General features: G+C 42.3%; 1 protein-coding gene and 1 long non-coding RNA gene across 5 annotated transcripts in view; one reads left to right on the top strand and one right to left on the bottom strand.

Moving 5' to 3' along the window:
* LOC140909433 (uncharacterized) overlaps positions 1–3,844 on the top strand; it is a 39,705-nt gene extending 35,861 nt beyond the window's left edge. For all 4 annotated transcript variants that reach the window (XR_012158203.2, XR_012158205.2, XR_012158206.2 and 1 more), the window contains one exon: positions 411–3,844. This is a non-coding gene — a long non-coding RNA (uncharacterized LOC140909433). The remainder of the gene's footprint in view (positions 1–410) is intronic.
* Positions 1–25,067, bottom strand: part of PARP1 (poly(ADP-ribose) polymerase 1) — a 53,632-nt gene that overhangs the window by 24,800 nt on the left and 3,765 nt on the right. Inside the window, exons 2-8 of the mRNA XM_073338698.2 lie at positions 18,092–18,254; positions 16,404–16,522; positions 14,998–15,212; positions 5,370–5,466; positions 3,158–3,274; positions 2,044–2,220; positions 876–1,017 (exon numbers count right to left, since the gene is read on the bottom strand). Coding sequence (XP_073194799.1) covers positions 876–1,017; positions 2,044–2,220; positions 3,158–3,274; positions 5,370–5,466; positions 14,998–15,212; positions 16,404–16,522; positions 18,092–18,254 — 1,030 coding nt within the window. The remainder of the gene's footprint in view (positions 1–875; positions 1,018–2,043; positions 2,221–3,157; positions 3,275–5,369; positions 5,467–14,997; positions 15,213–16,403; positions 16,523–18,091; positions 18,255–25,067) is intronic.

Below are 25,067 nucleotides of genomic sequence, written 5' to 3'. Positions count from 1 at the left end.
AGGGCTGAATAAATCAAAGTAGCTCCTACTGATAAGTAAATGGGTAATGTTGGAGGAGTCTGGGATCAAGAGGGTAGAGGTAATAACCGTTAAGTGAGAGAAGCCAATGACTGGTAAGCCAAATGCAAATAAGTGATTTTAAACAAGCTACTGCCCTAACAGTTTAATTCTGGATGTGGAACATGTGATTCAAAGGTCTATGGATGCTCCTTACAAAATCAAGCAAGAAGCCACCCAATTAAATGTTTCATTTGAACCCTAGTCACACTGCCCAAGGAGTTGTATGAGCTCTCCACAAACACAGTTATAAACGTGGCAGGGAAAGGGGATCCCAAGGGGCAGTTCAACCTTTAAAATTCCTAGGTGACTTGTTAAAGCATAACCTGGATCTCAAATGCATTTGTCCACAGACTGAAGCTGGGATCTATCCACATCAGGGGTGAGGAACAGAAGAGGCTGCCTCTGCTTCTCACCATGGCGATTCAGCCTGATGTTGGAGCAGGAGGAGGAGTACAATATACTGCAGTGCACTTCAGGGACACCATGTGATTAGCCATCCACGTTCCCCTTCCTGAAATGCCGTACAGCAGACAAGTGACTGAGCGGAGCAACAGGAAGGAGCTTTGTGGAGCGAGCTCGGTGAGCAGGTCGCACACTGAAGCCATGGCTTCTCAAAAGACCAATCAATGCCTCCTTGCCAGTAGAGTGCCAGGAGAAATCCCACAGGCAGCACCGACACCTGCCATTCCCCTCCCCATTGCCACACTAGGGAAAGCATAAAATGAATGTTATTTGTCTCCAGCAACTGGACAGACACGTATTCCCATTCAAACCAGTCTCTCCTGGCTCTGAACACCGCCTAGCGAGTCATGTACCTGCTGGCACAGACGCCTTCTCTGTCAAAGGAGCAGAAGCTGTTGCTGGAAGCACTGCGTTCACAGCCACAGTCTCTGGAGGGAATGCTCTGTCTTGCTTTTTACACTTAAATTTCTTCAGGTAGGAGATTTCCCGGAACTCCTGGGGGGCAGCATTATAAGAAGACTTTAAAATCTACTGATACTGTTACAGAGTTAAAAGACTAAATTCAGTATTGGTCAGATCTTGGCATTTACTACTGAACGATTCTTACATGGATCTCAACGTGGTTCACAATCAATTCATTATATAAGCCCCACAACCTCCCATGCAAAGTTGGTAATTATCCCATTTTACTGGTTGAGAAACTAAGGCACAGAAAGGTGAAGTGACTTGCTCAAGGTCAAAACAGCAATTTAGTGACAGTCAGGAATAGAATCAGGAGTCCTAGCACTTCCCCATCCCCTTCCCTAACTATTAGAGAACTCTGCTTCCTGTTACACAAGAACCTAATTCCCCAGACACATTTGCTCTTTCTCCTCAGTGTAGTGTTTAAAACAAAGTGGAGAAAAAACCTTGGTTTTTTCAGTTGATATTTCACCAACATTTCTGCTGCAGGAGTTGCAATTTTTTTTTTTTAAATGCCCTCGTTAAAAAGTCATTAAAAGTCATGAACACGGTCTCTGAAAATGCTTTTCCCAATTCAGAGGGAAATCAGAGGAAACTGCATAGCCGTTTATTTTAAGACGATAATTGCTTATAGTGTTCTGGCATTCAGAAATTAGCATCTGAAATTCTGAGAGCACAGAATTAGAATCACTTGTCTCAGTTAGAAAGGAAAAATTAAAACAGCAAAATGAGCCAGTTATTAGGAATTACACTAAAAATCACAGACCCAAACCACAAGTCACTCTTGCAGCAGCGGGACAAATTGGAGAAGCCCAAAGTTCTGGAATGGAAGAAATGACATCTCTCCATCCCACTGCTACTGTAAAACAATCTCCCCTGTGCATTAGCTATGAGCAGCTCCTCCCATTCTCAGAGGCAGAGGTGCACAGAAGCTGCAGTACGCCCTGCCCACTAATACCAAGTTGTGGGCATTAATATTTATTCTTCCCTTCCACGAGCAATAGAGTAATTTAAGAACTTACAGCCTGAGTTTCAGATAGTTAAGTTTGCTGTGTCTACCTTTGGGATTATCCATTCCTTCCTGTTGGGGATCTGTGTTTTGGCAACACATTTCGTCCAGGCAGTGATGTCCCCTGAGCAGTAGTATGCATCACTCTTGAACACAAACTGCCCCTTGCACTCCTCACAGGGAAGCAGAGCTCCGAATGCCATCCCATCTGCTACTCGGTCCAAGAGCTAAAGCAACAGAGACGCAAACAAATCATGCCAGGGTAACAGTGGAAGCACACACAGCAAGCACATCATATACTGAGTCAGAGAATCCAGCAAACTCACACACATCTGAATATCTTGGCCTGAAGACAGTGTTACTTGTTGAATCTATAACTAGCTTATAAATAAAAACACATTCCTCAAAACTATTTGTGGCACAAAGCCTTGACCACACGTCACTAAGTTTGCCTGTCCACACACAGGCACCCACTTGTGCCTTTGGACTGTCGTCTCCTCAGGACAAGGCTTCTGCTCTGTGTCTGAGACAGCATGTTTATTGTAAAGTGCTAAGCACGCTTTCACTGGAAGAAGTTAAAAATGTTGCTGGAGGATGGGTGTTACATTTGGTTACACAGTGCATAGTCCATAATAATCCAATCTTCCTCCCTGGAAAATGGTCCTTGACCATTTTAATCCTAGAGACCTACTGTAGCCATCCTACCCCATCCCATCCCTGGTCCCCCCCCAACCCCCTCTATCCCCCCCAACACCCTTGAGGCTTTAGCACTGCTTTAGGAAATGTAAATACTCCAAGTCAGAGATGGCTCACACCTTCCATCGCAGATTGCAAAAGCCACTTCCTATCCCATTCACAACACTGTGGCAACTACAGTAATTACTTATGTGAATAAGTAACATTAGGAAAGACTTAAATGTAGTTTTAGCTTCTTTTAGTGTAATTAAGCTGCTGGGAAGAAAGAATAGATCTGATGTCAGAAAGGCATGGAGCAGTTTGCAAACCTCTGCCAAGTGTTCAATCCAACTGATTTTTCTGTTCTTGAGATTTTACAATAGGCTTTCGCTTCAGACCTTTGGCTGTCATTAGCAACATCGCTTTGAATGAACCTCACGGATTCAGACAGACAGTCACTTTCATAAAAGAAATAAAACCCCAACTCACAGCAGATTCCCCAGAAGGCACTTCCTGTTTGTTGGCTATCAGCAGCTCTTTCAGGTCATTAGAGGAACAGACTTTTCTCAGCTCGTCTTTGATGCTCCAAATCAACTCTGTCTGCTCCTGTTGAGGAAAACCTGGTAGCTTGGATATTTGCAATCACTGTCCAAGAAGAGCAATCCTGAAGTAGCAGGCTACTGTCAGGCTTCCAACAAACCAGAAAGAGGCAACTAAAAGGAACACTTGCAAACAGCCCAATGAGGTTACAAGTTCTCAGGTTTCGGTGTGACTGATGAGATTGTGTGCTGTAACTGTGTTTTTCCAGCTGTGAGGCTGCAAGTGAAAGTCAGCACCAGAGAGACAAGATGCATTTTCTCCCTCTGCTGTGCTTTTCTCTCCCCTAGTGTGTGTTTGTCTCGTTTTGTCTTCTAGGAAATGGCATCAGACTTTAACAACAACTGCTCCAGCCCATCTCAACTAACTTCTCTTTTCCTCGGAAGGACAGTTATTACCATCTTTAATACCATCTAAGAGATTCTCAAATTGGGGACTTGGGGGAGTCCTTTTAAAAATCCAGCTGGAGGGAAAGGGAACAATAAATGTTCAAATGAAAATCTTACTTAATATTTTACATTTCAAATGCTTTAACTGTTTTTCCTTCTTTTCTGTATCTTTAATAAAAGGTCAAAAATATGTTTATGAGGTTTGTAGCAGTACTCAGCAAGCAGAGGTCTCTTCAAACCAAATCCTGAACCTTGTTTAACTCTGTTTAATGTTGCACAGTGATGGGGTCATGTTAAACACCACTGACTCTTTAGGCCCACATATTCCATCTAAATTAATACAACAGGTCACATGATAGAAGTAGAGCCCACAAATCCTGACTCGTACTGCCAGTTTTAAGCTACGAGGCCACATACACACACTCCCCTATAAAAAGGAACTATAAAGGTCAGACATCCAGCAAAAAGGGAAAAATCTAGAAACTCTTCTTTTGGGACTTTCCACTGAGAGGGAGAAAAGGGAAGGATAATGACAGAATGTTGGACACTAAAATATCACTTGAGACATTTCTAATAATGCACATGTATTTGTCATGTGTGTGTTTAGGTGTGGTTTTCTCTGTACCATGGTGATAATGGGTAGCAGATATGTACGTTAAACAGTGTAATTTCTAGTTTCAGTAGAAAAGACAAATGAGTTCATCATACTAAGAAAAAAAAAACAAAAACAAAAAACCATGATGAATTTAAGAGTTTAACCCCAAACCAACCCTGATTCTCAGAATGATAAATTGTAGCAGTTGAAACCTTCTGGATCTGTAGATTGTGAACATTGTGCTCTGTTAAGGATGTAACAAGTTAAAATCACAAAATACAGCAGCAGAAAACTAAAACGCCTTTCTGCTCTATGTAAGCTGTGTGATAGCCATACTACTAGGACTTCCATTTCAGGAAAAGCTGCAGGTAATTTTTTCTTGAAAGATATCTATGCCAAACGTTTAATGTCTATAAAATTCTTGAAACCAAATCAGAAAGTCTTTCCACTGTCTTTCCTAAACCAAATACACAAAGCTAGGATTTATCAAAGTTTATACTGAAGAACTGGACAGATGAGTCACAAAAGGGTGCAACTGAGCAAGTGATATTATTTCTCATTGACCTAGTTCCACACCTTTGTCTCTGTTCAACTTCTCACATTTTATATGCTCCAAGATCTTAGGCAACAACATTCAGTTTTAATAGCATCCCTGGAGCCAGAAAGTGGCATAGAAAGGACTAAAACAAGTTATCTGAAAGATGAGACTTTCACCTCTAGGTCACCCGTTCAAATCCAGCCACCAACAGCGAGGACTTAAAGCGCTACCATCCAATACCTTTTTGGTGACCTGTTTGGAATGATGTGCTCTCTTATCAGGGGCAAAAAAGGCTCCACAGCACAAGTGTCTTAACTTCTCTGAGGGGCCAAGGTCTGAACAGGCTTGCATAGTGAACTAGCGTCTCACCACTTTACAGATGAAGCATACTAACAGGGCAGCATGAGGGACGCTTGCATTGCCGCAGTTCACACTGTACTTGTGTGAATAAATAAGACTCTAAATCCTGTAGCTGTGAATAAATAGGACTCTATGTGCCATGGCTGTCAACCCAGCACCCTTCAACAGCACTAAATTTTGGAAAGAAAGTTTAAAAAGTTTGGGATAGCTCAAACAACAAACCTTTAACAGCTTCTCCTGCTTGGATTCTCTGTCTTTTTCTTTTTTCTGTTTCTTTTTTGAGGTCACATTTCCGTCCACTTCATCTCCTTTTCTCTTTCTAACGGAGAAACACACAGAAGGGAAGTTATTCAAGTGTTTGGCAGCAACTCTGATTACAGTGGATTGAAACTGAACACTTCGTACAGACTAACCTTTTGATTTGTGCAACCCTAGTTCATTTTTAAAATTTCCTTCCTGCTAGATCTTAAATATGCAATATAAATGCATTATCTGCTCAAAAATTCTTGACTCCATAATGGAAAATCATGACCAGACTATGCCTGCTTAAAACAGTTTTCCACTGGAGACCTGTACAGACTGGCAAAAGTATATATAAAAAAATTAATTGCATCACCCAAGAGCCTCAGGAGATATTAATCTGGGGCTGTATTAACTATTTGAAACATCTTAACTTAAAAAATAAAAAGTCAGTAGGAATCAATACATTTTCTCAGATCAATGTAATAGCTGGCACAGATACAAGTCCTTACAGTAGGGACATCAGTGGAGAATGTATCAGTAATACCTGGCTTTTCATTTTAGACTTTGCTTGAATTTGAAGTGTCAAGGGTGGCAAACACAATGACCTTGGTAGGCCAGTTTTCTTTCAAGGGCCTTGATTAAAACTCACGTAGTATCAGACAGGAGAAAAGTTTATATCAGCCCCCTGGTTTTAAATTGACACTATTCTCACAGTGTTAGGACACAATTCTGCACAAACAGTTTAACTGAAGTTGGCTAGAGCTGCACTGGCCGTTGGGAATTCTAGTATAAAACGTTGGCTCAGAAAGCCAATAAAAGGGGGGACTTCAAAAAGGACAAGGGGCCCCACAGAAGACAATTTACAAATTTCCAGATCATTTTCTTGGCCATGGTGGGCTTGACACATGTTCCAAAATTCAGAGTGTTTTCGCTCTTTTGGGGAGAGAGGGAGAATTTCACACAGCTCAAGGGAGAGGGACCCACACTAACCCAGAGCTCAAGATAGGATGCATATACACAGTACTTTTGACCTCTGGTTAATTCTTCCGGGTTCCCTACCATTCAAGGCCATGTTTGTTGTATTTTTAAGAACAAAATGACCATACCTGTGTTTCTACCACCACCTTAGATTGTGAAAATAACATTCCCTATGAAAGGTTTCAGAGGAACAGCCGTGTTAGTCTGTATTCGCAAAAAGAAAAGGAGTACTTGTGGCACCTTAGAGACTAACCAATTTATTTGAGCATGAGCTTTCGTGAGCTACAGCTCACTTCATCAGATGTTTACCGTGGAAACTGCAGCAGACTTTATATACACACAGAAATCATGAAACAATACCTCCTCCCACCCCACTGTCCTGCTGGTAATAGCTTATCTAAAGTGATCAACAGGTGGGCTACTTATCACCATTTTACATGGTTTACCCTTTTTGCACTTCTGTCAGCTTTGACAATGGAAATAAACTAGCCCAATCTTGAAGTGTTTGGGGACTAAATAGTGCAGGGAAATGTTTATATTAAAGGATCCATTTTCATGAAAATTCAAAGATTTGTAGAAATATTTCCATTGCATTTAGACTTTATAAAACCTGCCAAGGGTCTAGAGTTTAGCCAAACCTTGGTTTCACTTACTATGACTCAGCAGCCGCCCCTTAAAAAGTATTTGTTACTAATTAGGAATCACACTTGTGGGGGAAATGGCTAATCCCCAGAGCCCTCAACACCATCTCCCAAATTAGCATGTGAAAGCATTCACTTCCTCTCAATCTCTCTCCAACTGAGTTGCATGTTCAGAGAAGTGAGGCCATTAGTCTGACTAGGGTTTGATGGCCTCATAAGATGGCTACACTGTAAAATGCCTGCACACTAACCATCACCTCCAGCTGGGAGGCCCAGAATGAGGCAGAAAAGCTGCACCACATTCTGGAGATCACTTTTTTCACAAAAGAAGCCACATGTTCCTTCCAACACCCCTGCAACTCACTCACCTGGGCAGCTGAATATCAAGAAAAGCACAAGCTAAGAGAGTCTGGCCTTCAACTGCCACCAGAGTGAATGACAGGTTTCAGAGGGGTAACCGTCAACTTCAGCCCCCAACTAAAACCTCTCCAGCACATCATCGAGGATCTACAACCTATTCTGAAAGACTATCCCTCACTCTCACAGATCTTGGGAGACAGGCCAGTCCTTGCTTACAGACAGCCCCCCAACCTGAAGCAAATACTCATCAGCAACCACACAACAAAAATACGAACCCAGGAATCTATCCTTGCAACAAAGCCCGCTGCCAACTCTGTCCACATATCTATTCAAGGGACACCATCATAGGAACTAATCACATCAGCCACACTATCAGAGGCTCGTTCACCTGCACATCTACCAATGTGATATATGCCATCATGTGCCAGCAATGCCCCTCTGCCGTGTACATTGGCCAAACCAGACAATCTCTACGCAAAAGGATAAATGGACACAAATCAGATGTCAAGAATTATAACATTCAAAAACCAGTCAGAGAACTCTTCAAGCTCCCTGGTCATTCAATTTCAGACCTAAAAGTCGCAATTCTCCAACAAACAAAATTCAAAAACAGACCCAACGAGAAACTGCAGAATTGGAATTAATTTGCGAACTGGACACCATTAAATTAGGTTTGAATAAAGACTGGGAGTGAATGGGTCATTACACAAAGTAAAAACTATTTCCCCATGCTAATTTCTCCCCCTACTGTTACTCACACCTTCTTGTCAACTATTTGAAATGTGCCATCCTGATTATCACTACAAAAGTTTTTTTTCTCCTGCTGATAACAGCCCACCTTAATTGATTAGTCTCATTACAGCTGGTATGGCAAACCCATTTTGTCATGTTCTTTGTGTATATCTATCTTCCTACGGTATTTTCCACTGCATGCATCCAATGAAGTGGGTTTTAGCCCACGAAAGCTTCTGACCAAATAAATTGGTTAGTCTCTAAGGTGCCACAAGTACTCCTCGGTATTTTTGCAGAGTGAATGAGTCCATCCAGCCCCTTCACCAAGTAAGCCACGCCAGGAACCTCTCTGGTGACCTCCTACTTGGGAGTAGGTTTTATATACTAGCTACAACGATTGAAGTCTTTTGGAAGTTCTGTAAAATTGTCACCTGCACCAAACCTACCCTGTGCAAAAGGTTATCGACTTAAGCCCAGTTCAGCAAAGCACTTTGTGCTTCAGTTCATTACATTCACTGACTAGGGAAGAAGTATATGTTGAACTTTAAGGGACATGCTCAAGTGCTTTGTTGAATCAGCATGCTAGTACCTAAAATGCCTGCTTTTTGGCAAGGGGAAAGTTAAGCAGCACTCTTATGTAGTAATCAGACTTTCCCCCGCAAACAGAGTCAGCACATGAATAGCCAGAAGCCTAATACATGACTGAAAGGCACTGTGCCCACACATCCCATCAGCTAATGAAGTCTTTGGATGGTTCTCCTCTCCATATGCAGCATTGGATTACTCTCTCCTGGCAGAAGTAGTAATGTATGTCGTAAATTAACATCTGGGCAGCAGATAGCAAAAGGCTTGCTTAAAAAGCCTGGGGCCTATGACCAACTGACATAGGCCACCACCAGAAATGTTCCACTTTCTCCTCACCTTCCTACCGGATATAAGCTATGGGGTTTATTTAAACTTTTAGAAAGCTGATAGGGGAAGAGGGCTGAGGACTGGCGTAGTGTATCCTGAGTCTTCTGATCACCACATCAGGCATCCAAGCTCAGATCTTCCTTGCGGAGAGAAGAACACATGAAAAACACTAACAGCAGTGGAGATTCTGGTGCAAAACCAGCAGCCAGTCTGAAAAGGGAGAAATGCAAAGACCATCACCTCAGTCTCTCCTCTTCAAAGCATTAACTGATTGTTCTTGTTCCTTGCGTGAGTGGTATTCCCCTGCAGGTTAATATAACACTGCAGTTAAACCAACCCTGTATGATAGTGGTATCGAGAGGGCAGCCTCTCTTTCCCCAGTAAAAGCTGCCTCAAACAAACAGCAATTTCTACTCTACAAAGATAAACGTACAAGAGAATTCTAGGGCTATGGACATTTACTCTTTATTTTTAGAGCATACGCTAGTTGATATTCAAATGAGGTGCAGCCCATAGACTTTCGGCAAGTTGCCAACGTAGCCCTCAGCACCACGCATCAGTGCTCCCTACAAGGTGAACCTTTCAGTACATAGCCACAACCTTTTTCTTGTGCTGTTGCAATATGGTATTGTCAGGCAAAGTGTCCAGCAAATCCATCTACCTACTTTACACCCCTAAGACTAGAAATGAAAACCCAGAGCACATACAGGAAAACTGGGTGTTGTGCCTAGATTGTACTGGGCTGGGACTCAGGAGATCTGGTTCCAGCTCCAACACTGCCACTGAATCATTGTGTGACCATGGGCAAGTCTCAACTATGGCAGGCTAGAAAGACAGGGAACAATTGCATAAAGTTTTCCTCCCATTTTTGATACACATTTTATTTTGATGGAAGACTCCCAGCCAGCTCTTGCTATAAACTCTCTGTTACTCAGTCCCCCACCCCACAATCTATGATTGTCTCCCTTACAAGAACTGCTGCAAGACTTAGTTCCAGAATGTGTGCAATGCTCCTTGAGCTCCTCAATGGAGGGTGTGATGGAAGCACGAAGGATGCATGCAGTATTCCAGTCAGACACAACATTTGGGTCCAAACAGAGCTCTGAAAAGGGAAGCCAAAGGCATCTTTGAAGCTCATTGTTAAAATCTCATCTGGTTTAACAAAAGGTGCATCGGAGACAAAACACGTTCAGTTCATTTCTCCTGCATGAGCTAATGTGTGAGGCAAGTCTTCTGGGACATTAGCTTCTCCAGTCAATCAAGCCAGTTTTGGGCTTCAAGAGAATTTCTTCCTCTCTCTTTGCAAAAGGCCAGCAGCGAGGAAGCAGGGGAATTCTACATTACTCCCAATGCTCGCTAGACTCCTTTTCTACATGCACAGCTACTTTCTTGGCTGATCCTTAGCACCCGTAGCTTGACCACCTAGCATAAACAGCAGGAGAAAAGGTACTGGAGTTGAAAGACTAGCTGGCACACTAGCTGGATGTGGCACCCATGCCCACTGCGTTTGCTGCTTTTCAACCTGTACATGATCAAAGACAACAGGGCCAGAAACCTTGGTATGCGACCTCAGTTTGCTGCACCCTATATCACCAGGCATTGTGATTCTAGGTTCATGTTTTATTTATACAGCAACTTGGCAAACAAATCCATGGCCTCTGATTGTAAATGCTTCACAGTTCAAGTAGAATCACCAAAATCCCCTGCAAAGGAGAGCCAAAGCAGACAAGAGGAAATATTTACATAGTGAAACTTCTTATGCTCTGCCAAAGGAACTAAGCAAACCCGTCATATACTGATCCAACTAGATTTACGTGTTACTCTGCATGCAATAATAGACTTTCAGCTCTCTGCACCTGAGAATGGTAAAAGCTGGTATGGGTAAAGATGGCCAATTCCCTGGCACTACCCAGCAATAACTGCATTCATTACAATCGATGGCCTGTAACAGCTGTAACTCAGATACTCTGCAAATTTACTGCATCTGGGAAAGTGTTGGTTAGGAAGGTGAGCAGACTGGTGTGAGAGGGACATTTGTAATGTATAGCATAGACCTGTGGTTCTCAAACTTTTGTACTGGTGACCCCTTTCACATAGCAATCCTCTGAGTGCGACCCCCCTTAAAAATTAAAAACACTTTTAAATACATTTAATACCACTATACATGCTGGAGGCAAAGCGGGGTTTGCGGTGAAGGCTGACAGCTCAAGACCTCCCACGTAATAACCTCGCGACCCCCTGAGGGTTCCCAAGATAAGTTATGATTTAATTAGAGTCAATTTCTGTCACACAGATCAGTGGTGAAGGGAAAAAAAAAAAGACTGACAATCAATTCCTACCCTGCCTCTGTTGGCAATGGTGATGACTCCAAGCCTGATAAAAGAGGAGGGGGTTCTGCAGTTGAGTTTGTGACACACTCAGGTAAAACCTATCCGCAACAGAAACAGTTCCGTGAAACCAAACCTTGAGGGCAGTTGGTGTAGATGGAGCCCAAGACACAAGTATGACAGATCTCAAGGAAAGCTGGAAGGAAGCGGAGATCTTGAGATCTCAAATCGTGACAACCAAATCTGTAACAAGAGTAGGCATGTGGAATGAACGTACCCTTATATGGGAAAGCTGGCACAGGTTACACAAGAAATAAGAATGAAAAAATACCACCTGAACATACTTGGTGTCAGTGAGACGAGATGAGCAGGGAGTAGCAAGATTGTGTCTGAAGTGCTGTAATCTTATACTCAGGAGGAGCAACACATGAAAGAGATGCAGGAATTGTGTTGGATAAAGTCACAGCGAAGACTCTGTTGGCGTGGAAGCCAGTGAATGACAGAACAACAACAGCCAGGCTGCAAACATGACATGCCAAATGTACAATAATCCAAGAACATGCACCAACAAAATGCAGCAGGTGACAGTGAAAAGGATGCTGCACCTGCTCATAGAATGTAAGTCTTGATGTCATAGTTAGGCACTTCCAAGTTGATGACAGACAACTTTGATGCATAATTTGGCAACATCGCTCCTGTCTGGGAAGAAGTCACAGCCACAGTAGCAGAAGGCATCTGAACTAATAATGGCAAACAAGCTCTTGAATCTCTCTGGCACAAACACCCTAAAACAGGAGGCAATCATTTCCAGCACAAGAGGATTCATAAGTTTACATGAAGATCACCAGACAATGCGACTGTCAACCAGACAGACCATGTTTATATCTAGGAGATGGGACACTTTCTTTGAGGAACGTTAGAAGAGCAGATGTTGGCTCAGACCATTATCTTTTAGTGACCAAATTACAACTTAAAACGTAAAGAGAGCAGGAAGATGGATAAAGAGAGTGTTACAGCAACAGAGACATTCAAGGACAAAAACGCATATCAGACTCCAGACTCAATATAGCAACCATTCCAGTGTTTTAGACGACCAGGCTGATGAAAGTCTGGAAGGCAGATGGTCAAAGTGGAAGAAGATGGTAGTCGAGACAGCAGAGGAAGTAGTGGACCACTGGAGAGGAAGTAAGAAAGATGCATGGTTTACATCTGGAACATGGGCAACGACAGAGAACCAGAAAGCTCTGAGGGCAAAAAAGGAACAGTTGCAAGACACAGGCAGAACTCTTAGAGGCATATGCAAGAAACAAAGAAAATGACAAAAAAGACAAGATGCAGGCAAGACAGAAATGCCTGGGTTCAGGAGAAGGCTGCAGAAGCAGAAGATGTAGCACAGAGAGGAGATTTCAAGCAGCTCTATAGAATAATGAAAGACCTCTCGAAGAATCCAACCATCACAGAGATTCTCATGGACAGATGTTGAAAACACGTGAAGAACAAGCCAGATGACAAAAGGAACATTTTCATTCCATATTAAACTCTCCAGGGCCAATGATCGTTCACAGAGTCAAGAGAAATGCCAATGCTAAGTTAAAAATAGAAGAGAGACCAAACACAGCTGATGAAATTAAAGCAATCATCTAAGGTCTCAAACAGCGGAAAGCTCCTAGGGTTGACAGAATTCAAACAGAGGAATTACAGGTGGGAGGTGAAATTCTGACTGAGCAGCTAACAAAACTAATGAAATATGAGTGAAAGAACAAGTTCTACAAGACTGGAAAGATGGTATCAGCATGGCATTGCCAAAAAAGGTGATCTTAGTGCACGAACTGGCAAGGTAGTGCCTGGGATTGATAACAGTGCCAAATATTGGTTACTGTTATGCTGAATAGAATTAACAAGGTAGTGGATAAATTATTACCAGGAGTGACAGAGTGGGTTCCATCCAGGTAGATCATGCTGTGAACAGATATTCACTCTTCAACAGTTCATTGAAAAAGTTACTGCTTGGCAAAAATCCATCTTAACTTTATCGACTTCAAGAAAGCTTTTGATAACACCCACAGAGAGACCCCATGGAATATTGCTAGAAACTATGGGATACCAGACAAACTGATCAACATAATAAGGAGTTTATATGACAAAAGTAGATGCACAGTAAGTTCAGATACAGACCAGGGGAGTGGTTCGATATTGTGACTGGAATTAGGCAAGGGTACGCCTTATCACCAATCCTGTTTGCATTTGCCATAGGTTGGGTGATGATGCAGGTAACAAAAGACATTGCAGGTGGTGTAAAATGGGTTAGCAGAGATGAGTTACACGACTGTCGCTTTCCCAGTAACAATGCTTTAATAAATAGGATGTGGAACAGAATGATTGCCTTATACCAGAGGTAGAACAGGAAGCAGCAACAATTGAATTGAAAGTAAATACAGAGAAAACCAGATTATGAAGGTAGAAAAGTGGGCAGCAGATGCAAAGGCCTACATGGATGGAAAAGAAGTCCAACAGGTAGAAGAGTTCCGCTACCTGGGAAGTGTGAATACATTTGAAGGTGGGTGCGATAATGATATTCATACAAGATTAGGAAAAGCAAACACCACTTCTGAAAGGTGAAACAACATCTGGCCAAACAGAGGTCTCCACACCAAACTAACGGTCAGATCGTACCATGTGACTGTACCAAGCATGCTACTGTATGGCACAGAGGCTTGGCCAATGACAGTGGCTATTAAGAAGAGACTGGAGGTCTCAGACAGACCTGGGGAAGATGCTACACATTTCATGGAAAGACAAAACAACAAATGCGAGAGCAAGGGAGCTGACAGAGCAGGGCACATTAGAAAATATCAAAGCAAGCTCGGGTAGCTGGGACACATACACCCTATGGAAGGTGGAAAACATGCTAAGCAAGCACGGTGCCGAAGGGAGGAAGGCCAAGGAAGAGCGGGCATATGACAGTGAAGAAGATACTGAATGCGCTGGCATCACCTGAAAAGTACCACAACTAATGAGTAACTGTAATCAACGGAGGAACTAGACAGCCCAATGAGTCAGTGGCACAGGAGGAATGAAAGTCTGAGGAATCACTTCTCAATCAACAGATCAGAAAAAAAGAGAACAACATTACCACCCCCACCACCAGACAGTGCAGCACAGAGTCTTTACAACTGAACTCATGAGAGCATAAGAATGGCCATATGGGGTCAGACCAAAGGTCCATATAGCCCAGCATCCTGTCTTCCAACAGCGGCCAATACCAGGTGCCCCAGAGGGATTGAACAGAACAGGTAATCATAAAGTGATCCATTCCCTATTGCTCACTCCCATGATTGCTAGTTTATGGCACAAAATATTAGATTGGTTTTGAAAGTCATGGTTGCTTGGTTGCACTCTCTCTGTATTTCCAAGGGAGATACTTAGATTGCAAGCTCCTAAGGGCAAAGGTGTGTCTTGTTTTATCTGTGCACAATGCCTAGCACAACAAGGCTCTAAATCCCCGATTATGGCCTCTAGGCACTACTGCTATACAAACAATAAATGGTTAAGACAGATTAAAAAGTCCTATCTATATAAAACACGGAATTTGTGAAGACATGCAGTGTGTCTTCATGGATCTTCTAGCCAGCAGGCTCTCTTACATCCCCCACATACCCTTCACTCTTCATGGCAGGCAGCTGCTTTTTCAAATCTTCTTTATCTTCTGCTTTCAACATCCCAAAGCCCTGGAGCTGACTGGCTCCAAATGCAGGGAGAAAGCCCAGTTCTGCTCGGTGGCTCACAAAGCAGTTTGGATGGTACCAATTATCTATCATTCCCAGTTGGGGCTTTTCGGGATGCACCATCTTCTTGGAAATTCTGATCTGCCCCTGAAGTAGAGAAAAACCAACAGTACAAGCGTGGCTGTGATGCCACTCTGGGAAGGACCTGAATGTTAATTCAGAGAAATAGGTTGGTGATTTTATAAAAGTAATGCTTCTTAAATAGTAGAGTAGTAGAAACTGTTCCACCCATCACCTGCTAGCAGTCACATGCTGAAATTTACACCAGTACTTTCATTCTAATCCCCCTGGTTTCCCATGCTCTGAAAATTCCTTTTTTGAGTTAAACTTTTCTCTTTTAGTCTCAGGCCATACTTACTACTTCTTTAAAAAAATTGTGGGAAATCCCATAACCAGTCTGAGCAAAGAATAAAATTCAGTCAAGTAATTTTTGCTCAGTAATAACTCAACAATAGCTAATCATATTTTGGATCCAATCCAACAACGTTCACTCATGCAAGTAGCCCTACAGAGGTCAAGCAAGCAAACCCTGCAGGATCAGGCTCCATGCAAGGAATTTTAAATTATAAAACTTTGGTTCTCCAGAAATTAAATGTGTGAGAACTAATGAAGTCAGCCTGATTTCTGACCAGATCGTATTCTGAATTACAGTTCAGCCTATACTATTCAAAACAATCACTCAGAAATCCTCATTTCAAAAGCAAATTTGGACTCCAATCCTGCAAACACACATGAAAATTTACGCATATGAGTAATCAGTGGGATTATTCACATTAAATAGTGCTTGCAGGTTCAGAGCCTTATTTTGCTAGCATTTCTTAAATACATATATATGGAGGAGCAGGACATACCCTACAAAACAGCGATGGGATGGGTCAGTGGAGAACTGCAGTACCCCCTGGCCTTCCTGAACAAAAACACATTTACAGTACCACAATGGGAAGCCAAAACTTCTCTCCAGGCTTTTCCTCTGCAGAAACACCAGCAGTAATCTGCCAATCAGCTCCAATGCCTGGACTGATTAAATATTTTCTTTCCTTTACAGAAGGAAAAGTCAGCAGGTCTAATTTCCAGGCTCTGAAGAGGTCAGATTTGAGACCCTACTGCGGTGCAAGAGCTTTGGGTTGACAAATTGTTCAGAATAGAGCATTTCTTCTGAGAAAGTACTGCATCTTTTAAACCCATAATATAAAAAGAGAACAACAGTTCAGAACTCATGGAATTAATTGTGTTGCCCTGGACCGGAAGGGGAAAAACCCAATAACTGTATGTCTCTACCTTTTCTATTTTCTGTGTACAACCTTTGCAGGTACTTCTGTTAGACTTGGCATATTCTGCAGCGAAGTCATTTAAACTCTTCTCAGCCTTGCCACCTCCCTCCTGGTCAATGCCTTTACCTGGAGAACAGAAGCAAAAAAATTAAACTTCTAAAGTTGTTCATTTTATTTCTTTAAAAAGTCTCCCCAACTGTTTATCATCCCCCACAATCAGCACAAACATAGTGAGAGACTAGCCATGAAACAAAGCTAAATCAACCACAACCTAGTACACTTAGAGAAATAAGTACAGTGACAAAACCCACAATGCCCTCTCTGAGATTCAGAATCCTACAGGAAGCGTTAGGAACTCTGTAGACTCATAATCAACTTCTAAGGTTACTCACCTATACCTCAGTCTTCACTACTAGGGAAGACAATCTCAATCTCTCACCTGCACTTGTCAAAAAGCATATAACGCTGCAACAACACTAGTTCCTGCAACTTCACATTTACAAAACAACCCCTATGAGAGATGAACTTTCTACTCTGAAGAACACAAGCCTGATTTGTCAGAGGTGTAAAGTGAGGACTCAAGCTCGATTCCAGCTCTGTCACTGAGCTAATATGCTGCTCTGAGGTAAATCACCACCTCTGTGCTTCAGTATCCCCATATGTCAAGAGGCTTATAGCTTAACTATAGCTCACATGCATACTGTGAGGATTAACCAGTTAACGTTTAAAAAGCACTTGGAAAAAGTCAAGTGTTCTGTATGTGTGCAAGGAGGAACTGTGGAAGTCTGCTTATGTAACTGTATATTTTAGAACAGTTATACTCAGCCCCTCAGTGGTTTGGGAGCCACATTAGTGATCAACAATACCCAAAAGAGCCACAGTAGTGAGAATTCATTGCTTCATTGTCTGTCTGTTCTAGTAGTAGTATAAAATTAAATTAAATAAAATAAACATTGCTATTCAAGACCTGACCAGAACTGGAGTCAACCAAATAGCCACACCTCAAACAGAACTCTCCTTTCCATATACAGGATGCATTTTCTTTGGTATGTTATATGCCAGAGAGGCTGACATCAATCTACAAACCTCCCACAATTCCTGTGTTGTATGGACACGGATGGTTTGAGTCTGCACTCTTATTAAATTATTCATATTACTGTAGCATCTAGGCACCCTATACCCACCCAACCACTTCCAATCTGGATCTGGTCATTTCCCTGACCATTTAGTTAATTGCACTGAACTCTTAATACAGCGCTTATACAATCTTTATTAATGTTTTCTGGATCTGATATATTGGTAGGTGTGATGTCTTAGTAACCTGAGACCTACTGTGAAATCATCACTACTTTTCCACAGTGCATTACAGATCATTTACTAGTATCAGCTAATTGAAGCTAAACACTAGCTACACTAGTCAAGTAAGTGAATAAAAGTATATTTAGTGATGCAATGTCCTTGCTTTTTCCACTGTTTGGTCACTTTCTATCTCACAGGGTTCAGTATATACAGTCAGTCTCCTAGTCATTACTGAGAATCCAGAAAGTTCCAGTGATTGTTCTGATTTCACCATCTGAAGGGACATCACAGCCAGTGAGCAAAAAACCCAGTACCCATAATCACATCCCCTCAAGTATAGATAGAATGGTTCTAAATCTCTTGAATCTCTGTAAATATCACTTTTGCGTCACTTACCTGCTGTGGCTCCCCCAGTTTCAATTGCTTTTTTGATTTTCTCCTGATCTTCCCATCGGAGCTCAGGGAAGCCATCAACATCTGCATGGGACACGAGTCGGGCCCGCTTCCAGAAACAAGTATAATGATGCCAATGGGGGACTTTACCATCAAACATGGGTGACTAGGAAGAAAGCAACATTAGGATAAGATGAGGAAATTCAGATATACCCAAAAGGAAAAATGGTTTCAGAGTAGCAGCTGTGTTAGTCTGTATCCGCCAAAAGAAAAGGAGTACTTGTGGCACCTCAGAGATGAACAAATTTATTTGAGCATGAGCTCACAAAAGCTTATGCTCAAATAAATGTGTTAGTCTCTAAGGTGCCACAAGTACTCCCTTTCTCAAAAGGAAAAAAGTCACTTCTGTATATTTCCCTAGACACTTTCTTTCTAACCACACGCAGGGATTTAGGACAAGGTACAAGAATTCAGAATCCTATGGCAGTACCACTAAACTGACCTGCCACTAAGAGCAGGGTCACAAGGGGGCTTTACAGAGGGAGAACTTCACCCATGTTACAACTAGCTCTTAGCTTCCTTCCCTTTCCCACATTACTCAAAACAAAACATTGACAGAATCATGACAGCACTATTCTAAGTGAGAAACGGCGCCTGGGGGAGTGTTCAGCACAGCCATCTGAAAACAAGCTCTACGTGAACAGGGAGATCTTAATTTTAGCTGGGAGGTTACAACTTGCCTTAACTGCATATGTGCCCATAAAGTGACCTGTGAGGGTCCTGTTTTTCCAAGCTTGTGTGCAGGGGTAGGTGAATGGGGAGTATTTTGTATGTATTCGGATAAGAAATATACTTCAGATTGTCACTGATTGGTGTGAAGCTTTTCCCTTTTCCAAGGGTGCCTTGAGGTTTCAACCCAGCTCCCTTATATCACACCTTCACTCCCAGAATTATTTTGCATTTGAAGAAGAGGGCTCCATATCAGAGCCCTTTGGTTTTATCCCACACACTCTGCCAGAGCAGCACTGTTAAGCACCGGAGGGCCCCCTGCTAAGTACTGAAGAGAATGCTTTGGCAACATTTGCAGCCTCAGGAAGAGGAGAGTGTGATCTCTCACTTTTAGGTAACATTGATTTTTAATATGCAAAATGGATGTGTGATCTTTGGCAGGTAATCCCTAACCTGAGAGGTTTACATCTGAGAAGCACGGTGTCTCATCCGTCTGCAAACATTAGCTTTAATTTCCAATTAAAACCATCAAACTACATCACTGTCTGTTCAGTAATGCTTTGAATTTACTGTCCTTAGGGCTTTTCATGCTGTATGTATGTGTGTGGGGGGGAGGGGAGAGAGAAATGTGTTTCATTACCCTTTTACAGACGCAGCACCGGTATAGTAAAACAGAGCCCACTGTTTTCCTCAGGGGGCATGGAGGCACCGAACTTAAAGCTACACGGTGAATTAGTGGTAGAGTCAGGAATAGAACCTAGGACTCCTGACTCCCATTGTCCCTGCCTTCATCAAACAGACTCTGTTCCCTCTTTCCACTTGTTCTACACACCTCCCTCCTGGCACTAAAAGTAGTGAATTCCCCTCCCATCTCTACAGGGGATAGAGCTCTCTTCTTGATGTCACTATTTTTATATCATTCATAGCAGTCATATTATAGTCACTGTGGATTTTTTCTTAATCAGCTGGTGTGTGTGTCTCTTACTTTCAGCCAGACAAACTCTCTGACTGCCAAGCAGGGTCAGGCCAGGTCAGTGCTTAAACAGAAAGTCCTCTAAGTCTAAGGAACCACTGTAGGAGTCAATGAGTGCTTCTCTACGTGAGTTAGGAATCACAGAATCACAGGACTGGAAGGGACCTCGAGAGGACATCTAGTCCAGTCCCCTGCACTCATGGCAGGACTAAATATTATCTAGACCATCCCTGACAGGTGTTTGTCTAACCTGATCTTAAAAATCTCCAGTGACAGAGATTCCACAACCTCCCTAGGCAATTTATTCCAATGCTTAACCACCTTGACAATTAGGAAGTTCTTCCCTAATGTCCAGCAGAAACCACTCTTGCTGCTATTTAAGTCCATTACTTCTTGTCCTAGCTTCAGAGGTTAACAAGAACAGTTTACCTCCCTCCTCCTTGTAACCACCTTTTATGTACTTGAAAACTGTTATGTTCCTCTCAGTCTTCTCTTCTCCAGACTAAATAAACCCAATTTTTTCAATCTTCCCTCATAGGTCATGTTTTCTAGGCCTGTGAACCAACCTGTATCCTGTTGATATGAGGTGTAATGCTCTAGAGCTGCTATTTGTGGGTGGGATGTGCAATTAAGATTCTGTCCTGTTATGGTTAAGATGGTAGGGAACTTCTTGCAATGGGAGAAGTGCTAATGCTGATATTGACTTGGTTTTCCTCCCTAAATTCCTTTCATTTCTCACTCAGAACGTTCCCTTCAGCAGGAAGGGAAAGCTAAGTAACAGGCATGTCTCATACGATACACTGAGGATTTCCATCTCATCTGAAGATGTCACAAGTGTGAGCTAATCACAGGTGGGCTCAGACTGAAGCACGGGGTAATATGTAGTTTCCATTCTGAAGATGAAAGGAAATGAAATCTTAGGGCTCATTGCACACCCCATCTCAATGCAGTAGCACTGTTCTAATGCACAGGATAAAAAGCTCACTTGGCCCAGGGTGCAAGTTCTAGATGGGGCACATGACCAGGCCGCATTGACACAGAGCAGCGTAAATGTCTGCCTGCCTCCCTCTCTCCCAGGCTGATGGAAGAGCTAGGAAGGAAAATGTAGGGCTGCTCAGGAGAAGGACCCTACAAGTGCAGGAACCAGAAGATGTCCAGGCTGGAGAGCTGTGAAGGCGATGGGACCCTGGAAGAGCTGCTGAGGAGCAGGGCTCTGATAGTTGTTTTGCTGAAGGGGAAGCAGGAACCTTTTGCTGTGGGGGGGAGGTGGAGCAGAATATGGAGCTGGTGAATAAGTTACATGCATATGGTGGTAAGCCGAGAGCATGGTGGGGAGAATAACAGTATGGGGAAGAGGGAAAGATTGAAAAACAAAATGGAGGAAGGTGGGAGTACATCAAACAATGGCAGAAAATGAGAAAGGAATGGTATAAAGTGGGGGCAAGAGAGGAAACAAAGCAGACATCAAAAGAGCTGGTGGAAAAGATACCAAGCTATATTGTGGTAGGAGTGAAGGGGAAAGGAAGGAAGAAAAAATGCAAAGGAAGTTTAATAAATTGAGGTTTTGTATTTTACAGAGCTAAATAAATACAAATATCCCTATTATGGGAACAAAACAAGATATGCATATCTAATGGAAACAACTAGAAGTGTATCAGTGCCTCTTAGGAAGCGGGAGAAGGCTGCAAGTATTTCTCACAGTGGCTAAAAGGCTCAGTCCTCAGGCTAGAGGGTGTAGGGCAGATTTTTCAAGCAATGCCCTAATGAGAAGAGATCTCCTTATTGTGCTACTTCCATTGGATCAGAATGCAATCACACTAGCAATAGCTAGGGTAGTTGGCACTTATCTGAAACGTCTCCTGTTGAGGAATTTGTGAAGTGCTCAACTCTGGAATGTAACCTTACTTAGGGGAAGCAAAGGCGTGGCCTCAGCAACAGAAATTAGGCCTCTCTCCACAATGGGGCTGAGAGAGCCAAGAAAGCTGCACAGCGTAACAGTACATTTTCAAAAAAATTAATCAGAATGATTTTTAAAATGTCCTGTGAGTTACAAAGCAAACAGCTGCCTTTTCGTCATGGTGCTTTTCATACCAGGCCTTTCCTACCCCTCTGTATTTTGGCAAAACATGCCAAATCTGACCGACTTCTGCCACCTTGGGTGGCCAAAAGGTTCTTAGAACCTTTTCAGCCTTTTATACCACTGTTTTTCCAGCAGAGGCATGGGGGTCTGAGTCTAGCAGCCGACTCTTGGGTTCTATTCCCAGCTCTACCACTGGCTTGCTGCAACATTTTGGACAAATCACTTACTAGGGAAGCAGAGCCTTCCCAAAAGTGGGGGGAGGCCCCAGTCCCCCTCAAGGCCAATTGTCTTCCCCCAGAGGCCCTGCCCACTCCCACTCTTCCCCTGGAGGCCTCACCCCTCAGCCAGCCGCCCAGGGCAGGTGGAGGGACCCAGGTTCCTCACAACTACCAGCGTGGCTCTTATCCCAACCCCACTCCAGCCGTGGGGTCGAGCCTTGGAGCTGTAGCCCAGTCATGATAAGAGCCGTGCAGCCAGGCAGGTGTGGGGAGCCAGCACGGACCCTCCACCTGCCCTGGGCAGGGAGCCTGGGGGGCAGGAACACGGGTCGGGGACTGTTCTCGGTCTCCCTCCACACCCCAGGCAGGTGAAGGGTCTGCGTGGCTACCTACAACTTCCCGGGCTCCCTGGCCAAGCTCCACCAGCTGTTGGCCTGGCTGGGGGGTTGGGCCTCAGGAGGTAGAGTCCCATGGCAAAAAATGGACAGGCCTCATCCCTCCACTTTCAAAAAGTGGCAGGGCCATGGCCCCCATCCTCCTTGTCACTTACCCTCATCCCTTGTGCCTCAGTTTCCCCAACTGCAAAATGGGAACAACACTCTACCTCAGAGTTATCATGATCAATAGTGTTCATAATCTAAGATCCTCATATATGGTAGAACCTCATTAACTCCCACTAATGATTAGAAGCCTAATATGAATTAGTGGATTTTGCCTGATCCAACTTCCACTGAAGTCAACAGGACTCTTTGCCTTGACTTTAATGGGAGTTTGACAAAGCCCTTACCAACTAAGTAAATAAATTTAAGAGGACCCTTTACAAAATAACATTCATGTAATCTGATCATTGCAGTTTAGTTCTAATTATTTGCAATGCTCTGTTACACCAGTGAGTGTTCTGTAAAACACTAGTCTTAATTACTAAGATTGAGACTTTGCTATGGCATTATTAAATCTCTGCTGAGGCGTGAAGGGAGAATAGTAATTTGTCTGTGAATTATCCAGTGTCCCAATTAGTAAGGTTTTATTGTAAGTTCCAATTACTATAAGTTACCTAGACGCTTTAGTGGAGGAGGCCAGAATACAAAAGTCTGATGTATTTGTTCCATAGTGCAAAAATGACAAATTAATTAAATGTGTTTAATCCTATCCCCAATGCCTCCTCCTCGCTCTCAAAAAGACTGAAAGAGCCCTTGTATTAGTGCCCTGCAAAAGACCTCCAAATTTCAATAATATTCTAATATGAAACTTAACTGTGCATATTACACAGTATTAATTTCAGAAGGCAGCCTTGTCCAAGCCTACAGATAGCACTTGGTATCAAGGAAAAAATAAGGAATGAAGAGCCATTTAGGAATGTGTTCATTCCAAGAAAAGAAGAATAAAATACCTCTATGCTACAAAAATAACCAGGTTTAATCATGGATGTGGCCAAACTATGATTATGACATAATATGTAGGACTGTCAATTAATTGCAGTTAACTCACGAGATTAACTCAAAAAAATTAATTGTGATTAATCGCACTTAGAATACCAATTAAAATGTATTAAATATTTTTGGATGTTTTTCTACATTTTCAATATTGATTTTAATTACAACACAGAATACAAAGTATACAGTGCTCACTTTATATTATTTTTATTACAAATATATGAACTGTAAAAATGATAAAAGAAATAGTATTTTTCTGTTCACTTCATACAAGTACTGAAGTGCAATCTCTTTATCGTGAAAGTATAACTTACAAATGCAGATTTTTTTTTTGGTTACACAACTCCACTCAAAAACAAAGCAGTGTAAAACTTTAGAGCCCACAAGTCCACTCAGTCCTATTTCTTATTCTGCCAATTGCTAAGACACACAAGTTTGTTTACATTGACGGGAGATACTGCTGCCCACTTCTTATTTACAATGTCACCTGAAAGTGAGAACAGGCGTATGCATGGCATTTTTGAAACCAGCATTGCAAGGTATTTACATGCCAGATATGCTAAACATTCGTACGCCCCTTCATGCTTCGGCCACCATTCCAAAGGACATGCTTCCATGCTGATAATGCTCATTAAAAAAAATAATACGTCAATTTAATTAGTGACTGTACTCCTTGAGGGGAGAATTGTATTTCTCCTGCTCTGTTTTACCCGCTTTCTGCATATATTTCATGTTATATAGTAGTCTCGGATGATGACCCAGCACATTTCATTTTAAGAACACTTTCACAGCAGATTTGACAAAACTCAAATAAGGTACCAAACTGAGATTTCTAAAAATAGCTACAGCACTCTACCCAAGGTTTAAGAATCTGAAGTGCTGTCCAAAATCTGAAACGGACGGGGTGTGGAGCATGCTTTTGGAAGTCTTAAAAGAGCAACACTCTGATGAGGAAACTACAGAACCCAAACCACCAAAAAAGAAAATCAACCTTCTGCTGGTGACATCTGACTCAGATGATGAAAATGAACATGCGTGGATCTGCACTGCTTTGGATCGTGATCAAGCAGAACCCATCTCAGCATGGAAGCATGTCCTCTGGAATGTGGTTGAAGCACAAAGGGACATATGAAACTTTAGCGCATCTGGCACCAGGGTGGATAAAAATCAATGATTTTTTTAAAAAAAATTAAAAATCGGATTTTTTTAAATTTCAATTGGATTTTTTTATAAAATGCTTTTTATAGGAAAAAACCTATCTAAAAATAATAATAATAATAATAAATATAAATAAAATAATTAAGATATCTTTGAGCTATAATGTATCTCATCATGGAATAGAGATTATAAATTCTAATTCTATAGTATGAGACAATATATTCATGTAATGTCTAAGAAAAGTTTCAGAGTAACAGCCATGTTAGTCTGTATTCGCAAAAAGAAAAGGAGTACTTGTGGCACCTTAGAGACTAACCAATTTATTTGAGCATAAGCTTTCGTGAGCTACAGATCACTTCATCGGAGCTGTAGCTCACGAAAGCTTATG

The sequence above is a fragment of the Lepidochelys kempii genome, chromosome 3, assembly GCF_965140285.1.
Source record: "Lepidochelys kempii isolate rLepKem1 chromosome 3, rLepKem1.hap1, whole genome shotgun sequence".
NCBI classification, from domain to species: domain Eukaryota; kingdom Metazoa; phylum Chordata; order Testudines; family Cheloniidae; genus Lepidochelys; species Lepidochelys kempii.
This window is presented reverse-complemented; position numbering and strand designations above follow the sequence as displayed.